This window comes from Penicillium daleae, assembly GCF_028827525.1.
Source record: "Penicillium daleae strain IBT 16125 chromosome Unknown utg000008l_segment0_segment0, whole genome shotgun sequence".
NCBI classification, from domain to species: domain Eukaryota; kingdom Fungi; phylum Ascomycota; class Eurotiomycetes; order Eurotiales; family Aspergillaceae; genus Penicillium; species Penicillium daleae.
The window spans coordinates 6,085,589-6,108,095 of NW_026623156.1; the positions used below are offsets into that span (position 1 = coordinate 6,085,589).

Sequence of the window (22,507 nt, forward strand, 5' to 3'; positions counted from 1 at the left end):
ATACAAGGTGGCGGCTCTATTTGGAAATCATAGCATTCGCTGAAACTATACTATTCATTTACTGCGATTCAACGCCAACACTGATCCAGTTCCAAGGTGACTGTCCAAGAAAACTTTTTTCAAAAGCTCGCCCCATCCAAGATACAAAATCAGATAACGCCAGCCAGGTATAAACAAGATTTTCTTTTTCTGCATCCTTTCATAAGTGCATGTCGTCGTAGCAAGCAAGAGACCTTTATAGAACAGGTAAATTAACCATAAAAATACTATCCATCGGCGAACGCTAGACTCCGGCATTCATCCATTGAGTCCAGTCATCGTTGGCTGCGCCAGCGCCGGGTCGGAAAGTCGCGTTGTTGCCAAACAGATCGTCAAAGGAAATACCCAGATCCATATTCATCCCCAAGGCGTTCTCATCAAGGCCCACATTGAAGTCGGGTAGCCCATTCTGAGGAGCAGTGTCCTGCTGCATCGTGCTCATCGTGGGGTCATTATTAGCAGTATCCCCGTTTGATGGCTGGAAATTATATCCTTGCCACACGAAGTTCTGATTGGGGATGGAAACCAAGTCCGGACTGCTGAGGTGTTCGCTGGGGGTCCCGCCTTGCGAGATTGGGGAGTGTAGTCGCGAAGGATTCATAGGTTGAGTCGTAGGCTGTTGCAAGCGGCTGGGAATAGATGACTTCATCCCTGATGCGGTGCTCATGGGGAAGTTGGAGAAGTTGGCAAACGCATCGAAACTGGGCGTAGATAAACCCGTTCCTGACGGGTCACTTGGTGTGTTTGATCCCATGCGTGGATGCTGAGAGGGAGAATCGAATGGCGGTTGGGTCAGCGCGGCACTGCTGCGCTCATGTTTGAAGTGATCATCTTCTAGTGTAGACATGGGTTGTGTGGGATAAGCAAATGGATCGTCAGATGGGAACATCATGGGCATCAGATCTGGTAGATTGTTGGGGTTGTTGAATTGCTGAGCCCAGGCCAGACTTGACGGCTCTTGGCTGGAGAAAGAAGCGTTGTACGAGCTCGCAGAGGACGGTTCTGGTGTAGACATGGTCTCGGTCAGGAGCTCTGGCGTTGACGCCAGCCAAGAGGACTGCGTACCGCTTTCGGGCTGTCGATTGCTGACCGGCTGAGTAGTGTCTAAACTCTTTTGGCGACGGGTGGCAGTAGGATTCGCCGCGGACGGCTGAGCCATCATTTGCGCGGGGAATGTGCTCGAGCGATGAGGCAAGTCTTGCACTGGCTGGTTTTGAATAGACTTTGGTTCCATCGTAAAGTTGGAAGGCGCTGGCCGTTTGAGGTTAATAGGAGCCTTGGAGCTTTGGCGGTTCTTCAGCATCTCCGGTAGAGTTTTGAAGAGGCACTGTGGATTTGGTTAATGTCAATGTCGCCATAACGAGCAGGAAAAGACGTACTGTTAGACTCTGGGAGCACCTGTCCGCTGCCATACTCTTCTTAGCCAGCCCAGCTAGTGTGTTTTTGCCTTCCATAGCATCCTTCAAGACACCATCCTTGGCAGTGGGCGAATCGGGATTCTCAACGACGAAGAAAATGAGAGAAAGAATGGCAAAGTAGGTCGTATACATCGTGAACCAGAACGAGCCGTTGAGAAGTCCCCTCTTGTGCATGCCCGTTGTGATATGGACAATGTTTCGGGATACACTAACGCAAGCTGCTGCACAAGCATAGGAGCGCTTATCGACGCCACGGGCTTGGGAGCCGCCGGATACATAATGTAAGAAGGGTCGATACATGACCATTTGTACATGCGCGTAACTGATACGCAGCAGTTGACGGATTCTGATGAGGGACGAATCGATTAGCCAGATTCGCAGTTGAAGGGAGTGAGAACTATCATAATTTAGACATACCGTTCTAGTTGGGGGGACACTTCTGTGCCCGGACGCAGCGCTGGAGGGAGTTCTTCCATCCAGGCCTGGAGATCACGCTCAATTTCTCGGATCTTGGAATGGCTGACCATATAGCGCTGATCCGACTTGGACCGATAGCGCGCATTCTTCACCGGGTAAATATATTTCACCACTTTCAGCACCACGTTGCAAAGGCGTGTATGCGCATTACATCCGGCCATCAGTGGGGTATAATCGGTAGGCATTTGCATGATGCCCTCCGCAGTAATGAATTCCCCATCCACTTCCATTGGATATTCCTGATCGATGTCGTCGTCGCTCAGCATTTGAGGGAGACCCAGCAAGGTGCTAACATAGACGTCCATCTTACGGATAACCCAGAAGATACGCTTGCGCAGCTCTCGCTCGATCGGATTGAAGTCAGCCGTGACGGTACGGTGGAGACCCAATCGTAGCGCTGATCGAAGCGCGATACCTACATAGGAGTAACAGGTACTCAACTTAGCAGATGACTGGAGGAAAAGCACCATGAAACAGATTGCCTGAAGAGAGGTGAGATCTCGACAATCCGTAATTTCCAGCAACTGCCGTCCGGCTTTGAAGAATTGGAACCTGCAACAGAACGGTTAGCATTCCCGCACCTACATCGGGTGAAAAGGCGTTGAGAGTTGACCTACCCTTGACCAATCGCACCCTCGTAACCAGCCAGATCCAAAGTTCCGGCACCGTCATCTGAGAACAGACACCCGACCGCCATAACAATGTACAATAGAGGTAAAAACGAGTTCTCCTCATTGCCGAATTGCTCAGGGGGAGTTTCATAGATGCGGTCCAGACTCGCAAAGAATTTAGGTTCGATCACGAAGCGCATGAGAGAGCAGGCATCGTCCAAAGCATTGTGACACAATCGAACAGCGACCGCCCGCGGGGGAAGGTCGTGTGTAGGAGGTAGAGAGGCATCTTGCGGGGAATCGGATACCGACACTGACCTTGGACTTTCGAGCATCGCCGTCACGTTGCGAGGAGCGGGCGGTTCAACCGCACCCAGTTGTTTGCGCAGGCGGCGGACGAAGATGATTCCCGAGGTGTGTCCATGGTAGTCCCAGTGTCCCTGATCATCGCGGTCCAGACAGCCCGTGTTCCCGACCATCGTCTCCAGCAGGGACTCGTCACCGGCTTCTGGGCCGGTCTCCATGGACGTTCCATGGGGTTTGGCGGCAACTCCGCCGGCCGCCGCTTGCTTGTCCTTGCGGTGGAGTGGTAGACGGTATTCGGGGGCGTTGACGTCCAGATTCGGGTCGTCGAGATTGACATCCGGCAGGACCGTCCGCAGGAGGGCCTCGGCCTTTTGCATGCGGGCTTCCAGGGCTTCGACATACTGCGGGGCAGGGTTGCGACGACGGTTGGAGGGTTGGTCGTACGAACACTCTACAGGACGTTAGCCACGTGTTGGTGGGACAGGCAAGGAAGCAGGAGAAGAGAGCAAAAAAAGTAACGAAGAGCGGAGAGGGCGCACCATAGCTGTAGACGGTACAGTGAGTACAGGGCTGTTTGCCGTCACACTTGATCTTCTTCCGGCGGCATTCGTCGCAGGCGCGACCTACTCGTCGGCGCTTCTGTAGTGGCAGAGATTGAGGGGTGGATTTGGGGTCTGTGGAAGGGGTTTCCTGGGTCGAGGCGAATAGCGAAGGGTCGGCATCGTCATGCAGGTAGTCATTCGGGGCGGGATCGTCATCGCTATCACCATGCGCTCCGGCACCACTCGCCATGATGGGACTACAGTATATTCGAGAGGGGCGACCGGTGGGATTATTTATTCATGTAAGGAGCACGGCGGGCTTGGCGGGCGATCCGATCTAAGTGAATTAATCGATATCGCCCTCCTTGTGGTCGCATTCGTAGAGAGTAGTAGGAGCGGGGGATGGAGCGACGAAGAGGCAATGATAGCCGATTAGTCGATGAGTCGAATGGTCGAGTCGGATAGTGTGAGGGATGGATGGGGGATGGAAGTGTAGAAGGAGGGACGAATGAAAAGTGGAGTCCAAAAAGAAGAAGTTGAGCAGATCGTCGAACGGGTGTAGCTCACGGACCAGTTGAAGGAGAGACCGTGTCCAGGCGGAAGGAGGGGGGGAGGAAATGAATAATGGAGAGGATTAGAAATTGGGGAAGGGACCAAGGATGATGAAAGAAGGAACTCCTTTGCCCGAAAGCGGTGGGTGAGAAGCAGAAACCAAGGAAACCCAGGAAGAGGAGGATTCAGTTCAACCGTTAAGGTTGGTGATGGGACTTGGGAGATTATTCCAGTTCCAGAGTCAAGAGATGGTCAAGTCGGACGACCCCAAATTGGAGAGAGAGGGGGAGAAAGACAGAAGAGAAGAGGACGAGGCTGAAAGGGAGACAAGAATAATAATCGTCCGGACGTTCGTACTAGTTAAGAGACTAGTCGCGAGAGAAGAATCATCGAAGGCCACTAGAACGGAACAGACCAGAGGACTCCTCAAGGTAGGACTCCTGACTCGCAAACCATGTTCGACGCAGTCGACTCGAGGAGGAAAGCTAAGTTCTCAGCGCAACTTCCGTCGGAGTCATGGACCTTGCCCAAAGATACATCATCCATCAAGATCCATGTACTCCGTACTCTGTCCTATTACAATGTATTATGTGATTACATCAAATATTCCGATTGACCAACCGCGTACCTTTTGTTCGTACGTCGGGATTTACCAGCGCGCGAGTCCGACGCCCTGTGCACGGGATCTTCTGTACTCGGAGTAGTAGTATACTAGTAGAACTAGTAGTCCAGTATGTACGCTTGTACAGTACCTAGCTTGAGGCATTTTCCCAGACTTGGCCTCGGCTTGAGAGCGGATCTTGAAAATTTCAGGGACCCAGTCATCTGAGAAAGCACGACGACGATTCGGATTAGTTATCACATTATGACTGGTAGGGGAGTACCTCCTATGGAGAGCCAGCGCGTAACTACGGTCTCCACTACTCGGGCAAACCCCATCAACTCGGCCTCGGCGATCCTGGCGAAAAGGCCGAGTAGCTCGATGAGTCGATCGGATTTAAGAGATCAGGTCTGGTGATGGCTCGAAAGATCATTCCCGCTTTCTACAGTACTTATATACCGAGAGCCTTGTATATACCCTGTATAGCAGCAGGATTCATAAGTTAACTTCCAACTTATCTCGTCAGCCACACCTTATGGAAGATTAATCAAGAGACTTTGCCTCAACCGTTTAGCAAGACGATTCTAAAGAAATTCAAGAAAGAGAGAAAGTTTAATTGTATCTTCACCGGTCGCTATTCCAGAACCTTGAACCACCTCGTATTCGTAGAGGCACGCATATCGATTACCACATATCATAGATCAAAAGGCGTCCCAGCACCAACCTTATAAGGCACCTCGAATCGGACCCTCGCGTAATGATCCAAACCGGCCGGGGCGCATGTCGCATGCTGCATGGGTCCTCGTTGAATTGCGAATCCAACCATCGGTGGATTGGCTGCGATCGCCGAACATCAAGCGCTTTAAACCCCGCGGGGCATATCTCCGTGGAGGTGAGGGTATTGCGGATATTGCGGACCGCTACAGTTGATCCCGTGAGGCCTGAGGCTTGAGGCATTTTGGTGAGGTTATATCCCTCTCTTGAGTTAAAATTTACCATGGTTGGTGTTTTCCATCTCCCCGACTCTTTCCCGTTGTGCGAGGGGCCGTCCAGGCCAGGGACTAAAGTCTCATTTCTTAATTGCAAAGAAGTATAATACCAAATTAGCTACCATGGGGAACTTGGGGGTCTTATGAGATCAGTTCTATTCTTTTGGGGCATAGAAGAGAGAAGGTCAAGGTTGACAGGATATACCAAATTATTATTCCCGAAGGAAAGGTCATGGCAAAACTCACGCTGATGGATACCCTTGGCGAATCTAAATAACTATGGCATCAAGACGGCAGGAGAAGAGAGTCCCTCATTGGGCTTGGACGCCATCCATCTGCATGTTCCTAGATACGTTCGAAATGCATCGAATCAGGTCACTATTCATTCGAAACCGTTTTAAAGGGTAGTAGATCACTTGTGATTCCCTGGCCTAGAGACGTGCCATGCCAGGAAACGACCAGGATGGGACTGCAATTGTTGGGACCTGCAGAATATCCGACTCCTCACTGCGACGCGACCTGGCATCCAAGACGCGTCCTTCGATCATGCCCGTCGCGAAGGGATCAGTCATGCAGAGGAGAAGAGATTCTGCGACAGTAGATTCCCTCCTGTGACGCGCCCAGGAATGCCATCGCACTCTCCCGCGCGGGGTGGCTGACATGCGCCTGATTCTGAAACTCCCTGTCAGTGTCAGCACAACGGGGAAGAATGGAGAGCCCTAGAACATCAACGATTCAACCCAACCATGCAGGCTCACATAACTCCCTACCAGCAGTGACACTAAGCAGTTGGCCTGATCGCTGGTCGCCAAGAGCCGTGGCGTGAACCAATTTGCGCCCCCAGAACGCCCAGGGTCCAAGCCATCTCCAAGAGGGCGTTGTCATTTAAGCTCATCGTCAGCCCTGCAGCGCCCCCGACTTTCGGCGTCATCGCCAAAATTATGATGAACCAGAAGGATAAGAGAGGGAGGTACTAAAAGGAGCCAAACAAGGTACTGTACTGATCACGCTAACGACTTGGCACTCTGCACCTCTGCAGGGGAAAAAAGGTTAACAGGCCATTAGCAAATTCAGCTCCAGCGGGTCCCTCGCGTCTCACCTGGCATTCTACTGTAGCTGAAGGAGTTGATGATCTCCATCGTTTCTAACTTTATCCGTGCCTTACTGCCCACCCAAAGCGCTACTCGCTTTGGGTGCGCCATGGTTTCTTCGCAGTAACAGTTTCTTCGAAGTAGTACTTTTTTGTATAGCGTCACCATACAAAAGGTACATTATTATGTTAAATCGTTTTTTAGATATAACTATTTAACGAGTCGGGACTTCTACTTGAATTCCCCTCTAAATATAGATATATATCTCTTCTAGCTACCTCTTATTTCTTAGATGGAAATTACGCTTAGAAGGGTATCTAATTTGTCCGTTTATTTTTCCTCTAAGAAAAATTTACTATAAGGAACTTTCAAGAACGATTTTTGACCCTTATTCTAAGCTAAACCTATAAATTACTATGGCACTAAGTATAAGCTACCTTGAAATAATATTATTATTCTATTAGATTTAGACCTCTTCTAGTAAAATACTAAGATATTCGAGAAAAACTAGATTTGTTAAGTAAGTAGCTTTTGTATAGTCAGGCTATATAAAAGGTACATTACGAAGAAATTGTGAATTACGAAGGAACCGTGGCGCACCCAAACCGCTACCCGGTTTGGGTGGGCAGAAAGGCACGGATACCCCCGGGCACGTCCCACTTTCCCCAGGGTGGATACATTATTCACGAACGCGAATGTAGCTTCCCTGTCGTTGGAATTCATTAGTGCTTATTTGTGATTTCGGGTCTGATTGATGATCGCTGATTGCCGATCTTTTTGCTGTTCGATCAGTTCTCATCAGTTCTTATATGTGTTTAGACCCCCCGCCCCCCCCTTTTTTTTCCATAGTAGATCTTCTTCGAAGACGACCATCTTTTCACCAAATGGCCGAGCTGGCCATGAATTCACAAACCGGCATTCACAAAATAGCATCATGCCTTATGTTGTCGTCACGCTATGCTGCGCCTTTGCAGCCCTGGGCTCATTCTTGTTCGGCTATGACTCCGGCGTGATCTCCTCGAGTATTGAGCAGGATGCCTTCTTGAAATATTTCGGCTCCCCATCGGATGCTGCGAGTGGAGGGATTATCTCTTCGTATACAGGTGCGGCAGTCCCAATACACTTCCCCCCCCTGGAAATCTATCTGGCTCGGAAATCAATCATCTAAAACTGGAGAATAGGTGGCGCAATTATTGGGTCCCTACTGGCATCCTACATCTCGGATTTGCATGGACGCCGCATGGTCATTTTCATCGGCGGACTACTTGCTACGTTAGGCGCGGCGCTGCAGGGTGGTGCAGTCACCGTCGCGATGCTGATCGCTGGCCGATTCATCGCAGGTTGGGCCATTGGGTTTATGTCGGCTACGATTCCTGTCTACTGCGTATGTCCACCACATTTGGCGCTAGTCTTGGTTGTATCTATTGCATTGGCTAACTCCCAACAAAGAGCGAGGTTGCGCCGCCACGCATTCGAGGCTTACTTGCCAGTATGCAGCAGTGGATGATTGGATTGGGCATTATGGTGGCCGTAAGTGGCAATCGTCCGTTGCAGAGCTTCATTCTAACGACATCTCCTCAGCAATGGGTCGGCTACGGATGCTCCCTGCACACCGGCAACTTTTCCTGGCGCTTCCCACTATCCTTCCAAACAGCACCCTCCGTAATCCTCGTTTGCGGCGTCTGGTTTCTCCCCGAGTCCCCACGCTGGCTAATCGAGCACGGTAAAGAAGAAGCCGGTCGAGCAGTCCTCACTCGGCTACATCTAAACAGCAATGCATCCAACCAGGGGCTGGTCGAGCGCGAGCTCACCCAAATCCACCAAAGCGTCGCCTCTGAGAAGCAACTCGCTGTCCGCTCCTGGCGCCAACTCTTCTTCTCCCGCCAATGGCGCTATCGTATCCTCCTCGCATGCGGTCTGCAAGCCATGACCCAATGCTCCGGCGCAAACGTTCTCCAAAACTACGGACCTCGACTATACAAGACGTTGGGTCTGTCCACGTCTACTTCGCTCATGATAATCGGTGTCTGGGGTGCGCTGGCGCAGTTTTGGAATACCCTCTTCATGACCTTCATCGATAAGATTGGCCGGCGCAAATTGCTGATCCCGTCCCTGCTGGGTACCGGTGCGGCGATGTGTGTTGAGGCTACTCTAGCGCTGTACGTCGATTTCAGCGATGCCAATGCCAACAAGGATGCGCTGCGCGCAGCTATCGCCATGTTCTTCGTTTTTTCCTTGTTTTTCACGGCCCTAGGCATGATATCCTGGATCTACCAGTCTGAGATTTTCCCGACGGCCATTCGTGCTCGAGGATCGTCCATTGCTACGGCGACGAACTGGAGTTTGAATTTGGTTTTCGCGCAGTGCTCGCCCATTGCGCTGACTCGGATTGGCTCGGAGTATTTCTATTGCTTTGTTGCGTCTAATTGGGCTGCTATTTTTATTGTCTGGTTTTGGTATCCTGAGACGGTTGGGCGGTCTCTCGAGGAGGTTGAGGAAGTGTTTGTCGGTCAGACTCGTGATGCCGAGCCTGAAGTCACTCATGCTGGTTTGGGGAGCCCAAAGTATGAGTGGAAGTCGCGATCACTTCTCCGGCATAAAGGTATTCACCCTTTGTCGATGCATCCAATGATCAACGGGAGTTGGAGTAGCAAGAGTGGTTCGTCGCCTAGGTTATGGAGTAAAGAGATCGGTGATGTGTAATTAAGACAGTAAAAAGAATCTATACATCATTTTGAAGAATGCATCAGCTGTATTGCATACTTTGTACATTGATTTTTTTTTCTTGTATAATTATACAGTCCATTGATGCTGGCCATCTATTGATTGATGACATCCCGCATCGTGTCACCAATGGCATCGGCGCCACCACCACCGCCCAGCAGCTTTTCATTTGTCGTCTGAATGATGACTCGGCGGTAGGTGATCAACGCAGGTGATCCATTATCCTTCACCTCCAGGATCAGATGCAAGAGCTGACCCTTGGGCACAGCAGCCCGACTAATGAGCTCCACACAGCACTTCTCGGGCGGCGGAAGCGTAACCTCGACAATGCTGCCAGCCTCGTTCAGCGGCTTGATGTCCAACTGACCAACCTCATGATGAACGGACCACTGGGTCGCACTGGGGTCGCGGTACTGATACCATTTGAAAGTAAGAGAGTCGTTCGGATCGGGATCATACGAGGCAGAAGCATCAAGCTTGAATGTCGTTCCGGCCTCAAGCTCAAATTGCAGCGGCTCAAGACCCGTGCTACCATTGATATCCACGACAGGGTGATGATTTACCTTGTTCAGCTGCGGTGAGAGCGACCACTGCATGCGAGCCGCAAAATCATTCTGGAATGCATCGCGCCAGCGCCAGATAGTGGCTTGATTGGATTTGTACTGCCGGCCATCCTTGCCAGTGACTTCATCAACAGTATCGCTGAAATGCCCATTAGTCACACCCTTGCCACTAATATCCGTCGGGATATAACGGCCACCCCAGGACCCAAACTCAGGGCGTTCGGGGACGCCGAGCCCGTTCTGAATCATGTATAGGAAAGTCGGGGTGTCGCCCTCGGGAATGAACATAAAGTCAGGATATGTAGAGCCTAGTGGTCCGATCTGAATGTGCTCTTTGATCCACTCCTTGCTGATCTTGGTCGGGTCGGGACCGCCCTTGTCGAAGCCGTACCACCCGTCACCGGAGATTCCAGTCCATGCAGCCATGCCATACTGGTTCCATCCATGGACGGAGCAGATGTAGAAAATGTCTGGGCAGTGGTGGCGGATCCAGGCGCCCGTGTCGTCCTGATCGGAAATTGTGTAGACACGCAACTTGGAGCGCAGCTTGGCGGCGTCGGCGGCGGAATGGGTTTTGTGGATTTTAAGGAGGACGGAGGCGAGTACGTTGGTTCCTCCCCAGCAGAGAATCCAGAGAGGGTCATCTGTTGGGGCCTGGATGCGCTCGAGGAGCAGTTCGCCGCCCTCGCTGAGGGGAATGTCGTCGCCCACTGCAGTCATGCCGTAACTCTGCAGTACTACTGTGTGAGTTTATAAAACAAAGTCCCACGGGGTTTGGGATTCTTACCTCTGCGCCCTTCTTGATCAAAGATCTCAAGTACTGTGCTGTGGGGTAGGGGTCGTTCGGATGGGCGTGAGCGTTGAGGTTATCGACAACCTTCTCATAGCCATCGACAATCTTGTGCATGTCCTGCGGACAAACCTTGTTCTTCATCCATGTCGATGTACACGCAACCAGTCCCTCGGTCTGGAACTGATTTGAGTACAGCAGATACCGCACTAGCGATTCCGCATCATCAGGCTCATTAGAGATATCGCTCAGGATGAAGACCCGCGGCTTCGATGGGAAGGTCTGTAGCTTGGAGGGAGATGCCATTGTATGATGAGGGTAGGTTGAATGATCAATGTGCACAACACAGCTCGTGAAGGTTGGCCATATTTGAATTCAGCCAAACCCCCGCACACTTCCCGGAACCGCAGTTGGAGCCACCAAGCCCCGAGTTCGAGAAGAGTGGAGAGGGAGAGAAATGGAAGGGACGGCCCGGAGAGATGCCGGGGTTCTGCCGAAGACCAGATCCCACATGATCCAAACGAGAAGTTGCAACCGCCAGAGGCCGAATTGCTTCAACGCTGCACCGTACTAGCCGTGCCTGGGGATCCACTTCGGCCCTTCGATTCGGCATGGCTGACCAGCAAAACTCTGTTGAAAACGTGCGTCACTGCTACTGGGCCGTTCTTCTGAGGACGGTCTTTTTGTCCGGAGTCGGACCATGCGTCGCACGTTGCGGGGCCCCAGGCTCGTTTGGAGGTTTCCAGTTTCCCCCAGCGTTGCCCCAGAAGTTGTCGGATTGGACCGGAAAAGGTTGAGGACTTGAGGTATATCCAACCACCGACCAGTCAGTATATAGGACACCAAACCCCGGCTGCCGACCCTACCAAGATGCGCTAATCGCTTGTGGCTTTCTCGTGGCTTCCCGTTGATTCCTCGGGTCTTATTGCTGCCAAAAAGATGTTCGATTCAATTAAGCAGTCCGCCCTCTACCAGGAGCTTAGCCTCCGCCTGGTCTTCATTGGGTGTTTCGTCTCCCTGGGAGCCATGGGCTTTGGTTTTGACAACTCCTGGTGGGGAGGCGCTCTTGGTCTATCGCCATTTGGCAAGAAATATGGTTCGTGGGACGCCGCCGAGAATGACTATAGCATCCCGTCGGAGAAGCAGTCAGCTGGTACAGGTACCGGCTCGGCCGGTATCATCGTCGGCTGTCTGGTTGCGCCTTGGCTCTGCTCGACGCTCGGTCGCAAGCCGACCCTGCTGGTCATGGCCGGCATGTTGGCCATCGGAGTTGTGCTCGAGGCGTCTGCTGTTACGTCCTTCTGGCAGCTGGTCGTTGGTCGCATTGTGGTCTATTCTGGAATTGGTCTCGCCTCCAATGTGGTTCCTATGTATCAGTCAGAATGTGCACCTGCAAAGATTCGAGGTACGTGAGTTTTTTGTCTTCGTGATTAATGCAATGGCTAACTAATTTGTTACAGGTGCATTTTTGACTGCGTACTCATTCTGGAACACTTTTGGTTCCTTCTTGGGTACCCTGGTTGTCTATCTATGTCAGAACTTGACAAATGAGTGGGCCTACCTGTGAGTACATGAAGATACAACCAAGCAAGAAAAGCATTGAGATATTAATTTCGACACCAGCACCGTAATCCTCTGCCAGCTCATAGTTCCACTTGGAATCCTCTGCTCATACCCTTTCCTTCCTGAAACCCCACGTTATCTGGTTTATCGAGGACGGTTTGAAGAGGCCGAAGCAGCGATTAAAGATCTCTACGGGCCCAACTATAATGCGGCAGAGGAGGTTCAGCTCTTGCGGCTTCAAGTTGAGGAGCAAAGAGAGCTACACAAGGCCACCAGTGTCATGGATTGCTTCAAAGGTTCTAACTTGCCACGAACTATTGTCGCCATGGGTGTTCAGATTCTGCAACAGGCTCAAGGAATCTCTTTCATCAACAATTTCATCGTCACATTCATGAAACAGCTAGGCTTTGCCGACCCCTTGAAATACAACGTGATCGTCATTGCATGCGGACTGGTCGCCAACGTCATCTCCTTCTACACCTTTGACAAGATCGGCCGACGCACCAACATGTTCTGGGGTGCTTTCATCATGGGAGCCATGATGCTGGGCGTGGGTGGTACGACTGCTAATGGCTACTCAGTCCTCTCCCCGATGACCCAAAACGGCTGCGTTGCCATGCTGGTCCTATGGTACTTCTTCTATGGTCTGTCGTGGGGCCCTGGCGTGTGGATTCTTGGTGGAGAGATTGGAACTGGCCAGTTGCGCGAGCACACGCTGCTTTTGTCGTCGCTGGGTAGTTTCGTCACCTCTGTCCCCATCAACTTTGTCAATCCCTACGTCCAGGCTGCTATTGGAGGTCGTACCGCGATCATCTACGGCAGTTTCTCTGTAGCTGCGATGGTGTTCGTTTACTTCTTGCTGCCGGAGACCAAAAATCGCTCGCTGGAGGAGCTTGACGAGATGTTCCAGCAGAAGATTCCGACACGCAAGTTCAAGGGCTATGTATGCACTGGCCTGGGTGCTCAAATTCGGCAGCTTGAAAATAAGGAGGATGTGGCAGAGATGAAGAGTAAGGAGATTGAGCATGTGGAAGCTGCGCTGTGAAGAGATTAGTTTTTTTAAGATCAGATTTGCCTAGGTATACACTACTATCGCTCTGAGGACGAGCGATCGATACCTACATATGTTAATTTCACTTGTGCTCCTTGGGAATTCTTGATGTTACAGCCTTCCTCTCTTCAACTATAATCAGAAAGCCTTATCACGCGCTGTAGTCGATTGTTTGCTCAGTCATCCTTTTGTTTATCTGAACCTCAAGATAATTCTAAGCAGGCTCAAACACCCGTCCGTAAGGTTGCACTGTAAACTTTAGAGAAGAGCGAAACCTATACACGGTACATTTTTGAGCCAGGGTTATGTACGGCAAAAGTGATACTACGGAGTACATCATAATTTATCTACGCCATTGTCAGTTGATTTACTTTACTTTCGTGATCTTCAGGTTGGAGCATGAAAAGTCTCGCATGGGAAAGCCCGCAGGCAGTCAGAACCGCTTCCCGAATAGGCAGTTAGAGCCACCTTTACCCGTTTGAGCCACTCCAAGGCGTGAACAATATTAAGGCGTGGAAATTCACATAAACTTTTCAGTATAGGTTATTGATGCTTCAAAAACATCATCGTCCAACCTAAATGTGAACATAGGATGGAAAAGTCATGCCCCGCTCTCAACAGGGCAGTCGGAGCCACCGAATGCCAAGTTCCTGTGAGAAACAAAAGATCATGACTTTGGAGTGTGGGCAATTTATTTCTAGGCTTCTTCTCCCAGCTGGGGTTCTTTCATTCAATTCATATTACTCACAATCACAATGGCAAAGTCAACTATTACTCTGGCCTCTGGCAAGGAAATGCCCCTCGTGGGCTTCGGCTTGTGGAAGGTCCCCAAAGAAACTGCTGCCGATACAGTCTACAATGTCAGCATCTCTTCTGTCCTGACTTGAAATCAACACAAAGCACTAATTTCTGAAATTCAACAGGCTATCAAAGCAGGATACAGATTGTTCGATGGCGCCTACGACTATCAGAACGAAAAGGAAGCTGGCGAGGGCATCCGTCGCGCCATTGCCGACGGCCTCGTAACCCGCGATCAGATCTTCATCACTACTAAGCTATGGAACAACTATCACCGCCGGGAGCACGCGCTTGCCATGGCCAAAAGACAAAATGAGACCTGGGGTCTTGGTTATATTGACCTGTTCCTGATGCATTTCCCCTGCGCGTTGAAGTATATCGACCCCGCCGTGCGCCAATACCCGGTATGTGCCATCCGCAGTTTTCATGTATCACAAATTCTCCAAGTTTACTGGCTAATGATCTTCAGGCCTGGTGGATGGATGATGCCGGTACCGTCGAAACTGACAAGGTTCCCATCCGCGAAACATGGGAGGCTATGGAGGAGATCGTGGACAACGGTATCGCTCGCAGCATTGGCGTCAGCAACTTCCAGGCGCAATCTATCTACGATATCCTTAGCTATGCCCGCTACCCACTTTCCTCCCTGCAGATCGAGCACCACCCGTACCTCGTGCAGCCCGAGCTTGTCCAGGTCGCTCAAGAGAATGGCATTGCCGTCACCGCGTACTCCAGCTTTGGGCCTCAGTCCTTCGTCGAACTGCCCGCGCAGTTCTCAGAGAAGGCCAAGCATATTCCTTTGCTCTTTGATGCTGAGCCGGTTAAGGTGCTTGCCGCTAAATATATCGTGACGCCTGCGCAGGTTCTTCTGCGATGGGCAACCCAGCGGTACGTCACCATGTTTACCGGATGTTGATATTCCTTTTGGGAAGGATTCTGACACTGACGTTTTTGATAGCAACGTTGCCGTTATCCCCAAGTCAAACAACCAGTCGCGTCTTGCGCAGAACTTGGATGTCTTGGGATTCGATATGACTGCTGATGAGCTCAAGTCTATCGCCGCATTGGATAAGGGTCTGCGCTTCAACGACCCTGGTCACTACTTGCCCAAGCACCCGATTCGCATCTTTGCTTAGTGTGATGTGAAAAATCTGTATTGTTGTTATTCAAGTTCATAGATCATAGAGGGTATAGCGACGATAGCCAAGAAAAATGCAACGACTTCCCACAAAAGCCGAAAAATCAAAACCCTTCTCTAGCCGTCTTCGAAGCATAAAGTTGCAGGTTTATATGTATGTACAGTAGAATGGGTAATGGTGGAAACAGTTCTCACTGGTATAGTGAAGGCATGATATAGCTCGTCAATGGAGCATCAAGAATCTGTCGACGCAGATCAGCCTCCCATAGGTACACGGATTTCTCATATACTTGCGAGGTGAGAGATGAGAACAGAAAGTCATTGATACGGTGCCACGAGTCAGCGTTCAATCGCTTCGCAATCTTCAACATACGACCAATAAACCAGGGACGGGATGATGGTGAGTTCGCCGTAGGAGAATATTGACTGAAGTCGGGAGATTGCTCTGAGAAAGCAGGGGAGACAGTTCCATCAGTTCCTGGGCCATCGTTACATTTGAGGAGGATTTGGAGGATTGCCTCGATAGAACCGCTCATGCTAACTTCGCTGTCAACCATGGCTTGTTCCAGTATTTTGAGGAAGAATCCAGCGTGGGTAGGTGTGTACCGGTAATCCCATAGAGCAGCGTTGAGCATCATGAGAGCTGTTAAGCGGGCAACCATTTGTTTCCGTTCTCCTGATGCAGTAAAACGAGCACCTGGGGGCGCTGCAAGAATTTGGTATAAGATAGAGGTTGGTTGGACTGACGTATGCCGCGACAGATCACAAGTTTCTGGGTTATCCCTTTGGTAGAGAGCAAGTTGCTCACAGCGACGGATGAAGTCAAGAAATTCCTCACATTGGAGTCGGATCTCATGGATAGGAGAGTTCATCTGCACGATTATGATGGTTTGGATAGGTTCTAAGGACGGCGTGTCCGAGAATGCAGATGACGTGGACTCTGGAGGCGAAGGTATGGAATGAAGTTTATGAGAAGTTTTAGATGATGAACTTGGAATTTCTGACCCAGGGGGCAAGACAGGCGGGTTTCGGTGGAAGAAGAAACTTGGTCCATGGGTTTCATACCCCGAGAGAATATAATCTTGCCAATTGATTAACATCCCAAGCCGAGTATTTTCGAAAGCAACCGGTCCTCCTCGCGATCGAATCATCTCGCGCGCCGCGCGCATGTGTACCCAACTAATCTCCTTGTGACCGAGACGAGGGTCAAAATCTTCAAGTGCGGCAGCGCTCAAGCAAGAGATGATAGCGACGTCCGAGTTGTCACGAGGGTTGTTGCGCAGATGTTCACGCAGCATCGTGACAGCCCGATCTCGATGTATCAGTGTATTCAAGGTTTCGGTCTCATTCCGGACCCAGGCCCATGTATTTGCAGCATGGACTAGAATCGTATTCTGGAATGCCACGGCTCCTTTCATTGCCTCTGGAACAAAGACTTGAGTGTACCAGTTGTGGGCTTTGGTGGATCGGAAATGAGTCCCATAGGAGCAGGCAGGCATCTCATTCACATAAAAGTCAAAAAGCTTCTGTCCTTCCAGATCTAACTCCAGCGGAAGGGTGTTGAACGGATCGGTCCGTGCTGCGCTCAAGATGGTTCGTGGGGACCTTGGAAACTCGAGCAGCGTGGTCGGCGTTGACGAGCATGCTGCAGAGCTGTAAAAGTCTCTCATTTGACTCTGACTCTGGGGAGATATTTCAATGTACACATGCGACTGAAGATCAATTTCTTGATGTTGCACGGGCGGTGCATGGAAAGGTAAAGCAATCGTAGTTTCGGGCATCTCGACGACCAAAGAAAGGCCAATGGCCTCAATTAAGATTTTTGGACCAATTTCTTCAATATCGACGGATGCATCTTCTTCCTCTGATGCGGCAGCTCTCTTCCTGACTGGTTTTGGCCGATTTGAGCTTTTATCGGAACCTGCTGGCTTTCTTGCAAATCTGCATTTTCCAGCTTGCCTCTTCTTTGGCCGCCCACGCTTGGTCGGACGGCTGCGATCTTCGTCAATCTCGCCGTTGCGTGAGCTCCCTTTCCTTTGGCGGATATACTCTTGCATAACATGACGCTTGACCTGGGTCAGGTTGCGTCGACTATTGTCGGAAGCGTCAATGAATTGCCATCGCATGTTGACAAGCTCTGGATTAATGCTGGAGCCCCAATTGTCTGATGTAGCCATGGCTGAAGACTGAAGCAAGGTATGGATGGGTTATTCGCATCGAGGATCCGATTGTCTTCTCTGGAGAAACACCTTAGTGTCTGGGATGTATACAGATGCAACTTGGAAGGGGCCAATGTTCGTGAAGCTCGACAGATGTACTGAAGGTGCCACGACTTACAAGCAGAAAGCGTGTATTAAGGTAAAAGAAAGACGGTGCCCCCGAAGTGAAACGGGACTGATGATGCTCAGGATCCTGCACGGTCAAGAACAATAGACGTATCAGCTGCGGTTGTGGAATGGCATTTAACGTAATGATAAGTAGAAATAAGTCGAGCCAAGGGCTTCACCGGGCGCTCGTGCATTGGACTGGAAAAGGCAGTTTGTCTCTCCACTGGACCCAATCTCGACCAAGATACTGTGTTTAGGAAAGTCGGGGGCGGGCTAAGATCATGTCAGTTTAAAGGATTAGCATGCCTGCTTCGGCACGTGTGTTTCATCCCTCAGACATGGAAGACTGGATCCTCAAGCCTGAGCAAATCAGACAAGTCCGCTGCTCTGCAGAGTGGAAGTGGGGCGAAGGGTGGGCACAAGCATAAAGGTGTTGTGTAGTCTGACGAACGAATCAGCTGAGAATCATAATCTGCAGGGGACCCCCGCATCCCATCAGCGACATACCATCTTGGGTATGATCTTGGATGATCTTTCCTGGGCTAAAGTTCTCTATGCTCAACGTCAGACTTCTGTTTCATGAGCCACACGTGAGTAATCTCGGAGAAGCCAGTATTTAAGTTAAAAAATACCTCGCACTTACTATCCCAAACAGCCACAAGAGCAGAACCTTAATGATCTGCATAGGAGAGCAGCTCCATGCCTTGAAGTCCCAAAATTCAATCACAAGAATGTTGTCCATCATATTCCAATGGCTGGGGCTCAGAGTGGGTGGATTATAGCCAAAGGGCCCTCAAAAAAGCCAGACGTACGGAGTACCGTCGGGGCATAATTAAGTCCCGATCCCAAGTGGAGATTTACAGTACAGTTAAAAATGTAGTCTAGAATAAGTCTAGAAGGCCTAGGTAAAGGTCTAGCTGATCATGCTTCAACTTTGTCTCTTTTGACCCATCTTTCTAGATCGCTCAGGCAATGTCTGTCGGTTTCTCTTTTAATGTATGACTAATGAGATGATTTCGAATTTGGCTCAGTCTTTCAAGTTGAACTCAATGTAGGACAAGGAAGACGGACCACTGCCACTAATGATTGTGATCAATAAGTTTAATTTTATGCTATCACAGTAGACAGACGCTACGCCTCGTGTTCCGTGGATCCTCGAATGGCCCCCAAGCTCATGCTGATGCAGATGCAAGCCTCAGTTGCCCGCGTGGCAGGGAGGCACAAACAGTTGCCCTGTTTCACCTTGGGAGAGCGTCGTAAATTGCAACTATCAGCTCCATTGGATGAGCCCAGATCATGTGGGGTTCTCCAGCGCAGCGGCTAATCCGACAGGGCCCTGGCTACTATATATCTCATCCATATTTCCTGCGACTTGGCCACCAGTAGTGGCTGATTTCGAACCGTTACCTATAATGCGGAGAGTACTCAATAATCAGCCGCCACTGGTGGTCTGGTCGAGTGAAAGGATAGAATCTATAGCGGACAGGGTCCTGGCAGTTAGCACTGGTTTCAGGGCACCATTATCTCGTGCTCGCGAGTGCTGCAGGCTGACTGGTCGCTTCGCGATTGGATTCATGGACAAGTTGGGGACACGACGACGGATAGTTGACGATACTAAATCCTACTCAAGTATCGTAACAAAGGAAAGTCTTGGCAAATGAAGGCTGCGCCCGTCAATAACCCGGAAAAATGTGCTTCCGAGTCACAACGCGGTCGGTGGTATCGCGTGTTGAACGGCTCACCGCCTTCGTTTTGTGTTCAAACTCCGCGCCTCCGATTTGCGACTCCGAAATCAAGGGACTTCCTGCGACAAGACACCGCGCTGGTCTGGGTGTTTCTATGTTTCAAGTTGCCTTTTCAAGTTTCTGTCATTCCCTCACAACACCAGCGATTCCCGAATTTGTGGATTGGAGGAACTGCACTTCCCGGAGCCACGTGCGGAGACATCGCGCGGAGACTGTCAGGAATTCCACCCGGTTTCGACAGACGACCTGAAGGGCCAGTTGGCCAGATAGTCCTTGTTCCACGAGTGCCGGTAGCTCAAAATACACCCTGGTTTGAGTGTGGGATCCCAGAAGAGTTCATGCACATCCCATGATGCCTCCAAACTCCGCCATCGGATCTCTGTGCATCTAGCTCTTCGCCCGCACGCCCTTTGTTACGGACAGGGACCTGTTTGACCTGCTGGGCGCTTGAGGACTGAACAAAGCACACCGTAGCAGTGACCTCAGACACAATTAAATACCCTCTTTCATTGCATTTGCCCGACCTTCGCTAAGATAGCAAGGATGGACGGGCTCAGCGACGCAAACCATACGAACGGAACTGCCGAGATGACCGATACCACCAAAACAATGGGCAATCCCTACGAAACCAACCCAGATCGAATCCCTCGTGATGACCCTTTCCTCGCGCAAAGTGCGCAATATGGCCGATACACTCCACAGCCCGACGACTTCACCCCTCCCAACAAGCACTGGTACCAGTCCGACCCCGAATCTAATGCCTTCTGGCAGAGAGTTGCGGAGAGGTTTTGTACATCAGAGAACTCGCTAAATGTACCCGGGTCGAGGGAGGCATTCGCTGCAGGCAGTGTAATCATCCGGGTCGACCGCGAGTCCGCCGAGGGCGCAGCTGCTGAGCGATACTCGTGTGCGAATGCGAACGAATTATCCGCAGCGCGAAAGGTCGAAGAGTCATTGAGGGAGATTGGAGTTGCGGTGCCGGTGATATACTTCTGCGGAACGATTGAAGACAGGAATGTGACGGTCGAATCTCGAATCCCTGGTGTTTCACTGGATGTCGCATGGCGATATCTCAGTTCGGAACAGATTGAGATCCTGAAAAATCAATGTCGCCAAATTGTGCAGCACCTCACGACGATCGATCCTGCCCCCGAGGAAGCTTCGTACGTATGCCGCGGCCTCAATTCACAGACACCGCCATCTACCGAGGACCAGGAGCGCAAAATACTTCTTGCAACGCGGGTTTCGGAGGACGACCTTAGTCTCACACATAACGATCTTGTTCCGGCCAATATTATTGTTAAAGATGGTCGCATTGTGGGCATTGGTGGGTGGCGACATAGCGGGTACTTTGGCCTCGATCGGGCCAACAAGGTACACCGGCAGTTCAGGAACTTTGGTTCCCTCGAAAATAGGACAGATATGGGTATGACATGGATTGACCTTTATGATAATGCCTATGACCCGAGAAAAGGCCCTCTCTTGGTCCCCGTCCGAGACACGACACTTCCACTTGTGAAAACAGAGCCCACTACTTCGACACTGGACAAATATCCAGCCAGCGACGACTTGGAAACAAAGTCGGTAAGCCTGGACGGGGCAGGCGACTATCTGACGTCGAAGAAGCTCGTCGGTCTGAAGGCGGGCATTACATCGCGTGCTTCTTCAACTGACCGGTCGTCTCCCGCGACATCGGTCAAGCCGACCTCGATCAAGAAAGGAGCGTCGGCAGCTACAAAAAAGGGCATTGCAAAGAAGCCAGCTCCGAAAAAGCGCAAGGTGAATGAGGCAGACGCCGACAGTATCGACGGGCGCCGGTCAAACACCCCGGCGTCTCGCACAGGCAAGGGCCCTGGGAAAAAACAGGGCTCTGTATCCATAGCCGGATCCCCCGCGCCCGAGGATAAGAAGAAGCGCAAGAAGGAGCTGCCGGCGGATGAAGACGACGATGACGTTGAAGATGAAAATGAACTCTTTTGTATCTGCCGGCGACCGGATAATCATACATGGATGATTGGGTGCGATGGGGAATGCGAAGATTGGTTCCATGGCAAGTGTGTTAACATCGATCCACGAGATGCAAGCTTGATCGATAAGTACATATGTGAGTGTTCTATCCATATAGTCACAACCTCGTTTCGTCTAACCACAGTCAAACCCCCTAGGTCCGAATTGCAGTAAGCGCGATGGCGGCTTCACAACATGGAAACCAATGTGCCGCCTCCCCGAGTGCCGCAAGCCGGCTCGCGTCACTCGCAAAACCCCAAGCAAGTATTGCTCCGATGAGCACGGGCGAGAATTCATGCTCCGCCAAACCCGCCAGCTCAAGCTAGGACCTTCTCGAAAAGGCACCGAAGACTTGGGCAGCAGGGGCGGTATCCTCACGCCAGGAGATCTTAAAGCCGCGATTTTGGGAGTGAAATCAGTGGGAGAATTCCGGAAACTGGGCAACCAGATTATCTCCACGCCTCCTGAAAGCACCCGTGCTAGCCCATCGTCTGACGTCAAGAATGAGACCCAAACATCGGATGCCGATAAGCTATTTGATGTCCATGCTGGTGATGTGGAATATTCCGCCGACGAGGCAGCGAAGATTGAAAAACTTCGGCAGCGACGCGATGACCTTCTTCACCGAAAGGAGATGCTTGCCGCTCGTTCTACATTCGTCGGGCTCGTGCGCCAGCGATCCAAAGCCGTCGTGGAAAAACTCAAGCAGAATGAGCCAAAGGGCGGATGGAAAGATATCTGTGGTTTCGATTCAAGGCTTGCATGGGCTGACGAGGAATTCGACGAGTGGCGCCTCTCCGAAGCTGGCAAGAAGGCGCTCAAGGAGGGTACTCCCGAGGCCATGGCAGCGAGCTACCCGACCACGACCGACGCGGATGGTGACGTCGCGATGGACGGTGATGAAAAAGGAGATGCGATTTCCTTGCTTACGCGTGGTATCTGTATCAAGAAACGCTGCGAGAGGCACAAGCAATGGGTGAAGGTGCAGCAGCAGGACATCGTCTTCGAAGAGAACGCGGCAGAACAGGATCTCAGGAAATCCGAGCAAGAAGCACGTTCCGTCGCAGAGAGGGCTGTGCTCAGGAAATGGGCCGAAAAGGAGAGCGTCCCCTCCGTTGCCTAATACAGAAGCTTGTGTCGTTATTTTCCACATTGCTTGGCTGAACACGTTGAAC

The 22,507-nt window shown here is 51.0% G+C and overlaps 7 protein-coding genes across 7 annotated transcripts; 4 read left to right on the forward strand and 3 right to left on the reverse strand.

The window, feature by feature from the left end:
* Positions 1-283: 283 nt before the first annotated feature.
* Positions 284-3,643, reverse strand: N7458_010682 (putative C6 transcription factor (Mut3); the record flags this gene model as incomplete). Its single annotated transcript, XM_056914064.1, has 5 exons — positions 284-1,366; positions 1,419-1,803; positions 1,875-2,486; positions 2,552-3,302; positions 3,391-3,643. 5 exons carry the CDS (start codon positions 3,641-3,643, stop codon positions 284-286), a joined length of 3,084 nt encoding a protein of 1,027 aa, XP_056762913.1.
* Positions 3,644-7,560: 3,917 nt separating this feature from the next.
* On the forward strand, positions 7,561-9,329 carry N7458_010683 (sugar porter family MFS transporter; the record flags this gene model as incomplete). Its single annotated transcript, XM_056914065.1, has 4 exons — positions 7,561-7,729; positions 7,808-8,010; positions 8,076-8,156; positions 8,208-9,329. The coding sequence occupies 4 exons, from the start codon at positions 7,561-7,563 to the stop codon at positions 9,327-9,329; spliced, it is 1,575 nt and encodes a 524-aa protein (XP_056762914.1).
* Positions 9,330-9,445: 116 nt separating this feature from the next.
* Positions 9,446-11,009, reverse strand: N7458_010684 (DUF1593 domain-containing protein; the record flags this gene model as incomplete). The annotated part of the gene is made up of 2 exons (XM_056914066.1): positions 9,446-10,642; positions 10,701-11,009. 2 exons carry the CDS (start codon positions 11,007-11,009, stop codon positions 9,446-9,448), a joined length of 1,506 nt encoding a protein of 501 aa, XP_056762915.1.
* Positions 11,010-11,642: 633 nt separating this feature from the next.
* N7458_010685 (uncharacterized protein) lies at positions 11,643-13,311 on the forward strand (the record flags this gene model as incomplete). The annotated part of the gene is made up of 3 exons (XM_056914067.1): positions 11,643-12,108; positions 12,164-12,266; positions 12,327-13,311. 3 exons carry the CDS (start codon positions 11,643-11,645, stop codon positions 13,309-13,311), a joined length of 1,554 nt encoding a protein of 517 aa, XP_056762916.1.
* A 761-nt stretch (positions 13,312-14,072) lies between these two features.
* Positions 14,073-15,251, forward strand: N7458_010686 (uncharacterized protein; the record flags this gene model as incomplete). Its single annotated transcript, XM_056914068.1, has 4 exons — positions 14,073-14,177; positions 14,241-14,519; positions 14,585-15,003; positions 15,074-15,251. The coding sequence occupies 4 exons, from the start codon at positions 14,073-14,075 to the stop codon at positions 15,249-15,251; spliced, it is 981 nt and encodes a 326-aa protein (XP_056762917.1).
* A 193-nt stretch (positions 15,252-15,444) lies between these two features.
* Positions 15,445-17,430, reverse strand: N7458_010687 (sigma-70 region 2 family protein; the record flags this gene model as incomplete). Its single annotated transcript, XM_056914069.1, has 1 exon — positions 15,445-17,430. The coding sequence occupies one exon, from the start codon at positions 17,428-17,430 to the stop codon at positions 15,445-15,447; it is 1,986 nt and encodes a 661-aa protein (XP_056762918.1).
* A 2,438-nt stretch (positions 17,431-19,868) lies between these two features.
* N7458_010688 (putative PHD transcription factor) lies at positions 19,869-22,455 on the forward strand (the record flags this gene model as incomplete). Its single annotated transcript, XM_056914070.1, has 2 exons — positions 19,869-21,429; positions 21,491-22,455. The coding sequence occupies 2 exons, from the start codon at positions 19,869-19,871 to the stop codon at positions 22,453-22,455; spliced, it is 2,526 nt and encodes an 841-aa protein (XP_056762919.1).
* Between the last annotated feature and the right edge of the window lie 52 nt (positions 22,456-22,507).